Source organism: Lissotriton vulgaris, chromosome 5, assembly GCF_964263255.1.
Source record: "Lissotriton vulgaris chromosome 5, aLisVul1.2, whole genome shotgun sequence".
Taxonomy (NCBI): Eukaryota; Metazoa; Chordata; class Amphibia; order Caudata; family Salamandridae; genus Lissotriton; species Lissotriton vulgaris.
In genome coordinates, this window is record NC_141693.1 from 1,723,368,255 (window position 1) to 1,723,384,085 (window position 15,831).

Genomic DNA, 15,831 nt, shown 5'->3' on the forward strand with positions numbered 1-15,831 from the left:
TGGCAGGATTTGCCATCACCTTCCCCACTTGCAATCCCTCACATCGGACAAGTGTGTTTTGCAAATAGCCCGGAGGGGCTACTCCCACCCCTGCAAGACTGCCTCTCCCTCCATGTCACCCTCTTTCAATCGCATGTCAGAGGATCATTTGGCACTTCTCCCCCAGGAAGTCGCAGCTGTCTTGGCCAAGGGAGCTATCGAAAGGGTCCCTGCGCCAGAAGTAGGTATTGGTTGCTTATCCCTATACTTTCTGGTGCTCAAGAAGGACAAAGGCCTGCGTCCTATTCTAGACCTCAAGGCACTCAACGGCTTCCTCTGGAAGGAGAAGTTCCAAATGCTCATGTTAGCGCAGGTCCTGTCTGCCTTCGACCCTGGATACTGGATGGTGGTGTTGGACTTGCCGGATGCCTATATCCGACCTGCCAGCCCACAGGCGCTACCTACGGTTCACAGTAGGCCATGAGCATTTTCAGTTCACCATGCTCCCCTTCGATCTTATCAGTGCCCCCAGGTGTTCACAGAAGAGATGGAGGTGGTTGCAGCTTATCTGCGCAGATCAGGGGTTCCAGTCTTCCCCTATCTTGACGACTGGCTGTTGAAGGGGGGCTCACACCAGGCTGTCGTCCCCCACCTCCAGACTACCTCGGACCTACTGCACTCGCTGGGGTTCACTATAAAAGTACCGAAGTCACACCTGACTCCCTCTCAGACGCTCTCTTTCATCTGAGCTGTTCTGGACACAGTGCAATTTCGGGCCTATCCTCCCGAGCAGCGAGTCCGGGATATTCAGGCTATGATGCCGATGTTTCAGCCTCTATCCCAGATTTCGGTGAGAATGACCTTGAGGCCCCTGGGCCTCATAGCCTCCTGCATCCTGCTGGTGGATCATGCCAGGTGGCATATGCAGGCTCTGCTGTGTGAACTGAAGTTCCTGTGGGCGCAGCATCTGGGGAATCTTTCCGACTATGTCCAGATCTCGGAGGGAAATGCACAACAACTGCAGTGGTGGTTAATGGACCAGGATTGGGTCAGAAGCAGATCCCACTTCTTTCCCAACCGGAAATCACGGTTGTGACCGATGCATCACTTCTGGGATGGGGTGGCCATCTTCAAGAGGCGGGGATCAGAGGAGTCTGGTCTCCGGCGGAGTCCGGGCTCACTATCAGCTTGCTGGAGCCCTGGGCGATACGCCTGGCACTGAAGGCATTCCTTCCCTCCCTCAAGGTGAAGGTAGTGCAGATGTTCACAGACAACACCACCACCATGTGATACATGCAACAAACAGAGCGGGTGGGGTCGTAAACCATATGCCAAAAGGCTCTTCACCTTGGAACATGGCCTCTCCGCTCAGAATCAAAAGAGCCAGACAGAGCGGGAAGGCCCTTTCTTATCTGGGTCCTTACCACTGGAATATGCTCCCCTTGCAATTAAGACCGTGTACTGATTATCTGCATTTTAGGAAACAGCTCAAGACCTTTCTTTTTTGCTTTTGATTCTTAGCAGACCGCTTTTTCACCTGACGCCCGTCCAGGAGCGCAGAGATTCCCCTTCGGGGGTCGATTCTGGCGCTTTATAAATAAATAAATAAATAAAATGGCTAGAACATGAGGGCATGACCCTAGTGGTTCAACACCTGGTGAGTTCTCTGAACGCCAGGGTGGACAAACTCAGCTATTGGTGCCTGGTAGACCACAAATTGCTTCTTCACTCTGAGGTGGTGCAAGGTCTCTTTCAGCGGTGGGGAGAGCCTTGGTTAGATCTCTTCACCACCGCAGAGAACGCATAATGTCAGCAGTTTTGTGCGTTGGAGTTTCCAAGGTGGCATTCGCTCAGTGACGCTTTGCGTCACAAGTGAAATTGCAGCCTCCTGTATGCCTTTCCGCCAGTACCACTTCTGCCCAGAGTGCTGAAGATCAGGCTCGAACGGGCACAAGTCATTCTTGTGGCTACAGACTGAGCACGAAGAGTCTGGAACACCAAGTTCTTGAGCATGGCCATTGATCCTCCGATCAGACAGCCCCTTCGGGAGGATCTTCTGTCGCAGCAGGAGGGGACGGTCCTCCACCAGAACCTGTCCAGCCTCCACTTCCTTGCATGGAGATTGAGCAGCAACAGTTGACAGGTTTTGACCTTCCGCCCGAAGTCTTTAACGTCATCTTGGCAACCATGCATCCCTCCACTAAAACAGTATGCGCCTGTTGATGGAATAAGTTTGTGGTGTGGTGCCCAGCAAAGGCAGTGGATTACCTTTCTGCACCTCTTTCTGAGGTTCATTGTTCATCCTTTCTTTGGTCCTGGAGGGCTCTGCTTAGGGCACTCTAAAAGGCTATCTTGCAGCTATTTCTGCTTTCCATCGGCTACCAGATCAGCGCTCTTTATTCAAGTCCCCTATTGTAAACAGATTATTTAAGGGCATTATTCATCTCTTTTCTCAATCTCCTTTCATAATGCCCCAGTGGGACTTGAATCGTATTTGAACTTATTTTATGTGTGCTCCCTTCAAGCCTCTTCACAACTGTCCTCTCAGGCTCCTCACCCTGAAAACTGATTTTCTTATTTGCAATCACCTCTGCTCGCAGGGTGAGTGAGCTCCAGGCCCTACTTTTAAGCCCCCTTTCTTCTCTGTGCATCCTGACAAAGTGGTGCTTAGGACGAGACCTTTGTTCCTTCCTAAAGTGGTTACTCCATTTCACATGGGACAAACTATCACTTTGCCCACCTTTTTCCCACCTCCACACCCTTCGAAGGAGGAGGAGAAACTCCACCGTTTGGACCAACAAAATGTAGGCTGTCCTTCTACCTTGACCACACAAAAGATTTCTGGGTGGATGATCGACTCTTCGTTGGCTATTTTGCTGCCAAGAAAGGTTGGGCTGTCCAAAAGTGTACCATATCCTGATGGGTTGTCCTTGGTATTAAAATCTGTTAGGCTTTTAGCAAAAAAGGAACCTCCAGTGGGGCTGCATGCTCATTCCACTAGGGCTACTGCAGCAACTACTGCATTGGCACTTGGAGTCCCACTCCTTGACATCTGGCAGGCAGCAACCTGGTCATCTAAGCACACAATCACCAGACATTAAAGCTTGGACAGCCAAGTCTGGAGGGACGGCTATTTTGCCAGTTCTGTCCTCCAGGACTTTCTGGTGTGAACTTGGTTCACAGACCCCACCTCCGGAGTTGGTATTGCTGGGGTATGTATTATTAGGTAAGAAATCTACTGTCTCTTTCAGATGAATAAGTTACTTACCCTCGGTAATGATGTATCTGTAAGAGACCTAGGTTAGTTATAGATTCCTTACCACCCCACTTCTAGAGATAGGGACTACCTTACAGGGCCCTAGTTGTGGCGCACCACTGGTCAGTGTCTTTCGTGGCTCTGCGCTTCTGGCATGTAAAGTCGTGTCAGACCCAATGCCAGCGCACACAGGCGGCATCTAAGTAGGCACTGCTACGTCATACCGGCGACCACGACACCACCGCCGACGGCTGCACAGTCGACAGACGCCACCTACAGACGCACAGGGGTACTTCTAAGAAACAATTCTCCGGATCCAGTCTGTGGCCTGGGGCTAATTCTAAGGTAAGGAATCTATTACTAACTGTATCTCTTACAGAGACATAGTTATTGAAGGTAGGTAATGTATTAATTAATGCAGTCTTTCACGAAGCTGCGCTCTAAAAGTGATCTTGTTGTTCGCAGGTAAACACTGGAGTATGCTGAAGCGTTCCTCCTGTATAGTAAGCCACTCCTTGTTGGAAGCCCAGAAGGGGGAAGCTGAAGAAGCGGAGACTGTCAGTGCCATGGCATTGCTGTCGGTGGATGCAGAACAGGGAAGCGCCGTATGTACTCCCAGGTAAATGGTGTCACCAAATCATTGCTTTACAAATAAGAAGGCAACATTTTTATTGGGTTCTACTCATGTAAGTTTCTATGTTACTAATTTGCTGTTTAGCGTTAAACAGAAATAATCTATTTATCTGGCTTCCTCTTGAGGCCAGAATCCAACTCAAATTGGCATGCATCACGCACAAGGCCCTTTACTCAAATTCCCCGGCATTTCTTGCTCAGCAAATCGTGATATCTTGAGGAACCAGAAACGTCGTTCCGCCAGAGGATTTTTGCTCCAACCAGCACGCTTGCGGGGGAAAAACAGACAATCGGGCCTTCTCCGGAGCTGCTCCATGAATATGGAACTCCCGCCCGCCATTAGAAGACCTCCATCTCTGGCTCACTTTAAAAAGGATACCAAAACCTTTTTAATGGGCAAATTCCTCTCCTAAATTTTGACTTCAAATCACCTCGGCGACCTTGACCCACTTCCTCTTACTTTCGACTACTACCTTGCATCGGGTCTATCCTGTTGCCCCGGCACCTCCGGGCACACCACCCTGGGATCTGGGACACTCTGTTTCTCGTAAAATGTACTTTCCTGTGTTTATCCCTTAATTCTCGTATACAATTTTTGAATTCTGTAAAGCGCACTTATACCCTCTGGGCCAAGTTTACTTGTATCCCCACCCCCCTCGAAGGCTCCTGTATGCATCTATGAATCATGTAAAGGCTGTGATACCCTAACTGGTCAGGTTCACGCTCTATAAAACACACATAAATAAATAAATAAAAATTATATCATAGAGACTTCCTGCAACAGATTCCTTATCTTAGAATTATCCCCAGACATCAGACTGAATCTGGAAAACAAACTCAACAGAACCCCTGCACGCCTCTAGGTGGCGTCGCTTGGCTCCGCGTGGTGTCGTCCCAGCTAGAAGTGACCAGCGCGGTACCTGTTCATGAGTCACTCCGGAGCGCTGATCTGGAGAGAGATGCCCTGGAGTCTTTTTTGACTGACTCTTTTTCGACTCTTTTTGAGATTTTCACCCTGGTGTGGCAGTTCTGTCCTTTCAGAAGGCCTGCTTCAAGTCCTATGATACCTGCTACCGACACCCACATCTTGTATGCCTTTGGTGCCTCAAACGCAACCACGACCTGAAGGTCTGCGCCGACTGCCTTGCCATGCACCAGAAGGCTTTGAGGGAGTTCTCCCTCAAGCTCCTGACAGCTTGACATGCAATGCCGTGGTAATCTCTTACCCGTTCGAGAGGTAGGTCATGAAGGTCATGGAGCCTGGGATTTTTGTTGTATTCTAAGTCATCAGGTCACTCAGGTAAGTCCTACAAGAAAAAGAATGACAAGATGTTGAGTCTTCGAGTTTAACCCATTTGTCGAAGTCTTTCGACGAGATGGGGGAGTGTTGTCATTCGAATTCAGGTTTCACGGTTGAGCCAGCGCCTGGGTCTGCTCTGCATTTCCCCGGGTTTCTAGGAGCTAAAGCGACCCTTGCTCAACTCGGAGAGTTTCATGAGGCCATTCGCCTTATATTGGAGTGGCCATCCCCACTGGCAAGACTTTGAATCCTGCGGGGTCAGGAGGGGTCTCTACTTGTTCCTCGGCGGCCGCTCGGGGCCCAGTGGAAGTCAGGTCCATTGGATCTACAGATAGATCCGGACCGGCGCTGGTCTTAAAACCCAGATGTTGACTCAAGGGCCGACTGGAGCCTTGTCCTCCAGCCCGGGCCTGAGCCCTATTGTTTTGGGCTAGGACTCTGGGAGGAATGGGAGCTGTCACTGGACCCTGAAGAATACCAGCCACTTGACCCTACCATTGACCGGTGTGAGGATTTGCAGAAGCCAGTGAACTAAACACTTCTCCAATCTCTGGCATCCTTTCTCCCCCTACCTTGGCTATGGAGTGGAGAATGTCTTTTGCAATTATGATGAGAAGGGTGGTCGAGGTCTTGGACCTTAGCATACCCTCACTTGGGCATTATTATAAGGTGACAGAATCTGCAGCTAGATAGTCTCTACTAGATAAGGCGTTACCAAAGGTAAGTAACTTGTCCATTATAGCTGTGACTCAAAGATAGAGTAAAGTACACCATGTTTTCTGTCAATTTGTCTGCACCATTTAACTCTCCAGGAAAAAAGTGATATTTTATAATTCAACATTCTTTTTGATAATAAGCTTCGGCCATTGCCTAAAAATTTGTAGGCAATACTACGGTCATCTAATTTAGTACGGTTTATTATTTTATGGATCTTGAAATTGGAAGTAACTGTGAATTAATTGACATGGTTTAACATGCAAAGTAAGATATGACATATATAAAATTTTCATTTCCAGTGTTTTCTTTAGTAATCACTGATGATATATGTTCTGTTTGTGTTCATTATTCTATAATTGATTTAACTGACTGTTCAGAATAGACATGAGGAGCGAATTATTAGTGTAATTTGTATGTTTTATGAGCTATACTAATAAAACATCTTCAGCATTGTTTGTCATGATATCTGTGTCCTTTTTGTGCCTTTTACTCTATTTCTTCCCACTTTTGGCTCTGCGCTGTTCCCTGCCTGATTTCCGCTGGTGCTGCCCCCGTGTCCCATCCCCCCTGCCGGTTTTCCCGCTCCCACCTCTCAGCTGCGCATCCCTCCCTATTTAATGGCAGCCGCGGCACCAGCGCCCCAAAGGCAAGCCCATCTGGGCGATCCGAGACGCCCCACCTCTCCTACGACGCCAATCTCGCAGCCAAAGTACTCCACACATGGATCTCCTGCTGCGCAGACAAGCTTGCACCCCTACGCAAATCCGTCACTCACTCCCCAGAAAAGCCACCTGGTTCACCGCTGACCTTTAAAAATCCAGACGCACCTGTAGACACCTTGAGAAGAACTGGAGAAACAGCAAAACGCCAGAATACCACACCATCTACAAAAACTCCATGCCGGAATACCACCAATGCATCAGATCCACCAAAAGGACCTTCATCCAAAACAAGAACCTCGCCAACGCCGGCAGCTCTAAACAATTCTTCAGCGTCATCCAGGAATTCACCAAACCTCCCAGCGAAACCATAGACCTCTGCAACACTACTTCCATCTGAAAGTCAAGGCACTTTACGACCACTTCAACAACCAGACACCCAACTCCGAACCCACTTCCTCCTTGAGCAACGCCAGCCAGTCCACCATCTTCTCCTGGACCTAGTCACCACTGAAGACACCTCCTCGAGCATGAAAGGCATCAACTCAGGGGCCCCCACAGACCCCTGCCCCCGCACATCTTCCACAGAGCTGCCATCGCGCCCGAACTACGACACACTATAAACACCACTTTCAAGACCGGCACCTATCCCGACGACTGGAAACGTGCAGAATTCAGACCGCTGCTCAAGGCGCCTTCAGCAGACCCCACCGACCTCAAGAACTACCGACCCATCTCCCTCCTCCCCTTCGCAGCCAAAGACACAGAAAAGACAGTTAATACACAACTAACCAAATTAATCGAAGAAAACTCCATCCTGGACCTCTCCCAATCCGGGTTTCGCAGCAACCACAGCACCGAAACCGCCCTACTCGCAGCCATAGACGACATCCGTACCCTCCTCGACCAAGGACACACAGCGGCCCTGATCCTACTCGACCTCTCTGCAGCATTCAACACCGTCTTACCACTGCACACTCACCGCCAGACTCCACGACGCCAGCATACAAGGAACCGCTCTCGTCTGGATCCACTCATTCCCCAGCGGCAAAACCTAAAGAGTCAGACTACCACCCTTCCTCTGCGAACCCATGGAAACCAACTGCGGAGGGCCCCAAGGATCATCGCTCAGCCCCACGCTCTTCCACATCTACATGGCCCTTGCGCCACCATCGTCCGAAAGCACAGACTCAGCATTGTATCCTATGCCGATGACACCCAGCTCATCCTCACCAAGGACCCAATCACCAACAGATTCAGCTTCCGGGAAGGAATGAAGGACGTCACATCCTGGATGAGCAGAAACTGCTTGAAGCTCAACTCGGAGTTGACAGAAGTCCTTGTCCTCGGACCCTACCCCTCGACTTGGGACGACACCTGGTGGCCCACTGCTCTCGGCAGCCCCTCACACCCACGAACCACGCCCGAAACCTCTGCATCATACTCTACTCTTCCCTCTACATGACCCGACAAGTAAACGCCATCGCCTACAGCTGCTTCAACACCTTCCGAATCCTCTGAAAGACTTTCAAGTGAATCCCCCACGAATTAAGGAAATCCGTCACCCACGCGCTCATCACCAGCAGACTGGACTACGGCAACGCCCTCTATGCCAGGATCAATAAGTCTCCTATCCGCATACTCCAGACCATACAGAACACCGCAGCCAGACTCCTACTCAACATCCCTCGACACGAGCACACCACCCAATACCTAAGAAACCTCCACTTGCTCCCCGTTGAGAGTCACTTTCAGATGCTCACCCCCGCCTACAAATGCATCCATAACACCGGACCCCAATACCTCAACGAGAGAATCTCCCTCACGTACCCAAAAGAAATCTCCAATCCGCCGACCTCACCCTCGCCGAAATCCTGCGCATCCGCAGAGACAGAACAGGTGGAAGAACCTTCTCCTACGTCGCAGCCAAGACCTGGAACGAGCTCCCGCTCAACATTAGACGAACCCCCTCTCTGAACATCTTTAGGAAGATGCTCAAGACCTGGCTGTTCGACTGAACGGAGCTGCTTTACCCCCCTGCCCCTCCCCCCAGCGCCTTGAGACCCTCACGGGTGAGCAGATTTATATCATGGTACATGAAAAGGATTGAGCAGCCCTTAAATTAGCTACCCAGATTTGTTACCATATTTTATGGCAGCATCCATGTTATTTTGTCAGTTGCCCCGAATATAAACTGACTATTTAAATGTTTTTAACCTTTTTTGTCTAACAAGAGAGCCACAGTGCAAGGAGGGTTTTTTAAAGAAACTGTGAATTAAGCAGTGCTTATTTATGAGTGCTCTCTGGGACTCAATTGTTCAGGTAAAACATGTGCAAGATAGCTTAACTGATAAAAGATGTATATTGCTGTGTAACCAAATTATTGTTGCATGGACATCGTTGTCCTAAAAGGTACTATAGCCATTTGGCAGATAATGTCTCTGTCTTAATTTGGGGTCACTGAGCACATTTCTGACAAACTTATTTTTCATCATTATGTACTGGGCTACTGTCACATTTTTTTACAACAGCCTATTTAATATGTAATTTGACATAAATGGGGCAAAAGCCTCTGAAGTTTCAAACTGTTTGTTTTTTATAAACAACAAAAATTAAATAAATTTTGCTGGTTTGGAGAACTGCCCTTTAAGCTGCTCTTTAGTGTCCTTCATGTGGCAAAAAAAATGTCAGAGAAGAATGCACATACTTTATGTAACTGATGTCTAAAAGGGCACTGAAAGATAATGAACTGATACAGCAACAATGCAAGGAACATTTTTAGAAGTCTCTTAGCAAAGAAGCTCTGGGAACTGATGTGGCCGCCACCTCAGTGCCTTCTGAGACCTTTTGATAGCTCCTCTGTAGAGATCCAAAATCTAGCGCAAGGAACATAGATTGCATCATTCCCATTTGACACTGAAGACCATGATGTTGAAATTCTCAGCCTTGATGTTGAAATTGTCAATGTTTAAGAAAAAAGACGCACTCACTGTTCACTGTCAAGGTCATCATGTAATCATTCAATAGAATGCCATCCACTGCTCAGAAGACCCTAGTCCCTGAGGTACATTCTGATAATAAGTGTGATATTGACTAAGAAACAAATTGATAGATCATGGAATAAAAGTTGGTTTAATAGTCAATGCACACACTTACACAATAAATTAATTAAGATATTGAAAGTTAAACCCCAAAATATACCTGAGGTAAGACAGTCACAACTTGAATATAAGCAGGCATCTGAAAGAAACAGGTTAGTATTAGATTTCTTACCTTAGAATATCCCCAGGCATCAGACTGGATCCGGAAACTTTTGTGTAGCAGTACCCTTGCGCGTCGGTAGGCGTCGTCTGCATCTCCACGTCCGTCGTCGGCGTCGTTGGCGCCGGGATGATGTCGCCAGAGTACTTAGAGGCCGCCCTCGCGCGCTGACCTCAGTTCTTCTTTTTTCCGCGCCAGCAAGCGCCGATCCGGAAAAAGTGGTACCCTTAGTCAATTTTTAACTAAACTTTTTCGATCATTTTTGATCTTTCTTCGATGTCGAGCGACTCCGACGGCGCCGGTAGGGATGCCCGGGTTCAAGCCCTGTGTCGACTGCAACCGACCTGATGTCGGTTACCAACCCCCATCGCTGGTGTCTACATTGCCTGGGGCCCGACCACGATGACAAGTCGTGCCCCGACTGCCGGGCCTTGACGTCGAAGGCTTGGCGGGAGCAGTCCCGCAAGCGCCTCGAGATCCGGCAGTCGGCCCGCACCGTTCGAGGTCCCAGTCCGGACGGAGGTCGAGGGACCTGTCGCGAGGAAAAGGTCATCACAGCTCGGAGAGTCGACACCACTCCTCGGGCTCCAAGTCCTCAGGTAAGCGGCACAAGAAGTCGAAGAAGCGACATCGCTCTTCTGACCCCGCGCGACGCGGCCGGGGGTTCGGGCGACACCTCCCGCGGGCTCCGCCGGAGCCGCAGGCGTCGCGGCCTGCTCCATACCGCCCGGTCCTGGTCAGAACTCGATGCCAGAGGAGATCGATGCCTTTCTCACGGCCATGAGGTCGCTCACTCCTCCGTCGGGTTCCGCGGCGCCCGTCCCGACTGGGAGCCCAAGCGGGCCGGGTGCTTCGACCGAGGCGCCGTTGGGTGCTTCGGCGACTTCGGTACCGGCGCTGCAGGGCCCTTCTGAATCCGGATCTGGGTCGTCGCCGGTCGACTCTACGACCTCGCCGGCCCCTAGGGTGTCGCCCCGACGCCGTCCCCGAACAACGTCGTCCCCGGTCCACCCCTCGACCCGGTTCCGCTGCCGGAGCGGCGCCGCTCGACACCGTATTAGACGTCGAGAGAAGACTTTTTCTTTTATGATCCGGCCCCATCATGCGACCCTGACATCTCCTGGTACTCAGGTGGCGAGGCGGATTGGGAGGGGTCTGAGGACCCTCTGGCACGTGAGTGCCAGTCTTATCAGGACTGGGCAGGTGAGCTAGTCGATGCCAGTGGTTTGGACACTTCGCCAGACACTGGTTTTGTCTCCCCTCCTACCGTGGCTACGGAGGAGGGGGCTGCCAATAGTGTGGTGTTGACGCGGGCGGCCAAGGCCTTATCCCTTGAACTCCACGTCGCGGCCGTGAGGACTAACCTCCTCACTGAGATCCTTAAACCGCAGTCAATCTCTTCGGCCGTTTAATGAGGCCTTGTCTGACGTTCTTCTGGGCACTTGGTCCAGGCCCGCTACAGGTCCCCCTGTAGATAGAAACGTATCCAGACGCCACCGCCCGGCTCCGGGCGACACTTGCTTCCTGTCCACCCACCCCACTCCCGAGAGCCTGGTCATACAGGCCTCTAACTCCCAGACCGCATTCCCGACGGCTCCCCCGATCAGGAATCCAAGAGGTACGAACAGTATGGTAAGAAGATGTTCTCCTCACTGAGTTTGGGGTTGCGGTCAGTTAACACTACGTGCCTCTTGGGCCGTTATACCCACTCTCTGTGGTACACAGTCGCGGACGTGCTGCCACAATGTCCGGAGGAGGCCCGGACTAAACTCGCCCACGCCCTTGCGGAGGGTCGAGATGCGGCACGATATTCAATCCGATGTGGACTAGATACAACAGACTCGCTAGGCAGGGCGATGGCAACAACGGTGACGTCTGACTGAAGTCCGCCAACTTTTCAGTTGATGTCCAAAACACCCTTATGGACATGCTGTTTGATGGCCGTCGCCTCTTTGGCGACAAGGCAGACAGTGCACTTGAGCGCTTTAAGGACTCGAGGGCTAGGGCCAAGGCCTTTCGCTCCTTTCGTGGCCAAGGAAGTGGTGCCCCCTCACGTCCTGCCAGCCACGGGCCGCAGACTAACATCCAGCGCGGTGGCGGACGTGGTAACTGCCGTTGCGGTGCCCGGGGACAACGGCGAGGCCAGGCCACATCCACGCCCGCAGCATCCGCCTCAAAGCCCTCCTAGTCCGAGCCTTCAGGCACATTCGACCACCAGTGGGGGGCAGGGTTCGCCATCACCTCCTCCAGCGCTTCATCACGTCGGACAGGTGGGTGCTGCAAATCGTCTGAAGGGGTTACGCCCTCCCCTTCGAGGCGACCCCTCCAGCCATGCCACAGCAGTACAACCGCGTGTCGGGGGATCACTTGCAACTTCTGCAGGAGGAAGTTACGGCCCTCTTGGCCAAGGGGACTATCGAGCGCATTTCTGGGCCAGAAGTAGGGTGTGGTTGCTACTCCCACTACTTTCTGGTTCCCAAGAAGGACAAAGGGGGCCTATGCCCTATCTTGGACCTGTAGAACGTCAACGGCTTCCTCCGGAAAGAGAAGTTCAAGATGCTGACACTGGCTCGGTCTTAGCTGCCCTGGACCCTGGAGACTGGCTTGTAGCGTTGGACTTGCAGGACGCTTATTTTCACATCCCCATCCTGCCGGCCCACTGCGTTACCTGCGGTTCACGGTAGGCCACGAGCACTTTCAGTTTACCGTGCTCCCCTTCGGCCTTACCAGCGCCCCACGGGTGTTCACGAAGGTGATGGCGGTGGTCGCAGCTCATCTGCGCAGGTTAGGGGTGTCAGTCTTCCCCTACCTCGACAACTGGTTGTTGAAGGCGTGCTCGCCCCCAGACAGTCACGAGACTACGGCCGACCTCCTGTTCTTGCTGGGGTTCTCCATCAACGTGCCGAAGTCGCACCTGTGTCCCTCTCAGAAGCTCCTCTTCATCGGAGCAGTTCTAGACTCGGCACAGTTTTGGGTTTATCCACCCGAACAACGGGTTTGGGATATTCAGGCTCTGATTCCGATCTTTCAGCCTTTATCCCGAGCCTCGGTCAGGTTGATGCTGCTGCTTCTGGGGCTAATGGCCTCCTGCATCCTTCTGGTGCATCACGCCCGGTGGCGGATGCAGGCTCTGCAGTGGGACCTGAAGTTTCAGTGGGCCCAGCATCAGGACAACTTGTCCGATCATGTCTTGATCTCGGAGGGCACTGCAAGACAGCTGCAGTGGTGGCTCACGGACAGCGATTGGGTCAGTGGCAGATCCCTCTCCCTACCCCACCCAGAGCACGTGGTTGTGACGGACGCGTCCTTCCAGGGCTGGGGAGGCCACATGGGAGAGGCGGAGATCAGAGGCCTCTGGTCTCTGGCGGAGTCCCGGCTCCATATCAACCTTTTGGAGCGATCCGACTAGCACTGAAGGCATTCCTCCCCTCTGTCCGGGGGAGTGTAGTGCAGGTGTTCACGGACAACACCACTGCCATGTGGTACTGCAACAAACAGGGCGGGGTGGGGTCGTGGACCCTATGCCAGGAGTCTCTGCGCCTCTGGCAGTGGCTGGAACATCAGGGCGTGACCCTGGTCGTTCAACACCTGGCAGGTTCTCTGAATGCCAGGGAGGACGAACTCAGCCGTCGGTGCATGATGGATCACGAATGGCGTCTGAACTCGGACGTGGCGCAAGGCCTCTTTCAGCAATGGGGAGAGCAATGGTTAGATCTATTCCCCACAGAAGAGAACGTGTAATGTCATCAGTTCTGCGCGTTGGAATTTCCAAGGGGCACTCGCTCAGAGACGCTTTTCGTCGCGAGTGGAGTTGCGGTCTATTGTACACCTTTCCGCCTATACCACTTCTGCCCAGAGTGCTGAAGAAGATCAGGCGCGACTGGGCCCAGGTTATTCTTGTGGCTCTTGACTGGGCACGAAGATACTGGTATCCCGAGCTACTCAGCATGTCAGTCGATCCCCCGATTCGTCTGCCTCTTCGGGAGGACCTTCTGTCGCAGCAGCAGGGGACGGTTCTGCACCCGAACCTGTCCAGTCTCCACCTACAAGCTTGGAGATTGAGCGGCGGCAGTTGAGGCCATTTGACTTGCCTCCCGAAGTCTGTGATATCATTCTGGCAGCCAGGCGTGCCTCCACAAAGTCGGTATACGCCTGCAGGTGGAACAGATTTGTGGCATGGTGCACAGCAAAGGCTGTGGACCCACTCTCTGCTCCCCTTTCTGAGGTTCTCCTCTTACTTCTTTCTCTTGCCCAGCAGGGCTCTGCTCTGGGCACTCTCAAGGGGTACCTTTCTGCCCTTTCCGCCTTCTTACGGCTACCTGATCAGCCTTCCTTGTTCAGGTCCCCCATTGTAAATAGGTTTTTGAAGGGCATCACACACATGTTCCCTCCTGTTCCCTTTGTGATGCCCCAGTGGGACTTGAATCTTGTACTTACTTACCTAATGTGTGCTCCCTTTGAGCCGCTCCATAACTGTCTTCTCCGTCTTCTTACCTTGAAGACTGCTTTCCTGGTTGCCATCAGCTCTGCCAGAGTGAGTGAGCTCCAGGCTCTTCTACACCTCCTTTCCTCTCTGTCCATCCGGACAAGCTTGTGCTGCGGACGAGACCCTCTTTCCTGCCCAAGGTTGTCACGGCCTTCCACATCGGGCAGTCCATTACCTTGTCCACCTCCTTTCCGCCTCCGCATCCCTCCAAAGAGGAAGAGAGGCTCCACAGTCTGGACCCAAAACGTGCGCTCTCATTCTATCTGGATCGCACACGCCAGTTCCGGGTGGATGCCAAACTCTTTTTTTGGTTACGTGGGCGCAAAGAAGGGTCGGGCAGTGCACAAGCGAACCATTTCTAGATGGGTCGTCTTGTGCATCAAGGCTTGTTACTCTCTGGCTAGAAAGGAGCCTCCTGTGGGACTACGTGCCCATTCCACTCGGGCCACGGCGGCTACTACTGCCCTGGGTCGGGGAGTCCCCTTGCAGGACATCTGTCAGGCAGCTACGTGGGACTCTCTGCACACGTTCGCAAGACACTACTGCCTGGACAGCCAAGCCCGGAGAGATGGCTTTTTCGGCCGTTCCGTTCTCCAGGATTTTCTGGTGTGATCATTGGTTCGCAGACCCACCACCGGGGTTGGTATTGCTGGGGTATCTATTCTAAAGTAAGGAATCTATCACTAACGTGTCTCTTTCAGATGAACAAGTTACTTACCTTCGGTAACAATATATCTGTTAGAAACAGTAGTTAATATTGGATTCCTTACCGCCCCACCCACCCACCGATATCTAGGGTTAAGGTTCACCCCTTTCAGGGCCCTAGTTTCATGGCACCAGTGTTGGTTTTTATCATGGCTTTGCGTTTCTGGCGTGGAAAAGCTGTGTATAAGAACTTATGTCAGTGCGCAAGGGCGGCGTCTAAGTACTCCGGCGACGTCATCCCGACGCCGACGACAGACGCGTAGCCGCACACGACACCAACCGACCCTCAAGGGTACTGCTACGCAAAAGTTTTCGGATCCAGTCAGACGCCTGGGGATATTCTAAGGTAAGGAATCTAATACTAACTACTGTTTCTTACAGATATATCCTTACCGAAGGTAAGTAACTTGTGCGTTAGAGAAACGCAAGGTAGAAATTAGGCAAGATGCTTGGGAACAACTTCATGTAAAGAAACAGGGAGGTCCCACTGGTAACCCACAAGGGTGGTTAGAGTTATTCTGTAGGTGCCCAGAATCTTGCTTTTTAGCAATACCAATCACACAATAATATATTACCAAACGTCCTGCGCAACTTATTCAGCTAGACATAGGCCAACCATTGTAGAGAAGCTGTCAAATACCATTAATACCTATAAGGCACACATATTACCAATCTTTGGTCAGAATTAGAAAAAACAGGAAAATTGTATTTAGAAAAATATATCATTTGTGTGTTTATTCAAGATTACAAAATAATCGCAATGATAACAATTAGTTAAAAAAACATACAGTATCACAATTAAAAACATATAGAATCATAGCTATAGGCAAAAAAC

The 15,831-nt window shown here is 51.4% G+C and overlaps 1 protein-coding gene across 15 annotated transcripts in view; it reads left to right on the plus strand.

The window, feature by feature from the left end:
• Positions 1–15,831, plus strand: part of HDAC5 (histone deacetylase 5) — a 1,827,433-nt gene that overhangs the window by 1,703,343 nt on the left and 108,259 nt on the right. For all 15 annotated transcript variants that reach the window (XM_086923931.1, XM_086923932.1, XM_086923941.1 and 12 more), the window contains one exon: positions 3,701–3,854. In XM_086923931.1, the coding sequence (XP_086780057.1) occupies positions 3,701–3,854 (154 nt within the window). The remainder of the gene's footprint in view (positions 1–3,700; positions 3,855–15,831) is intronic.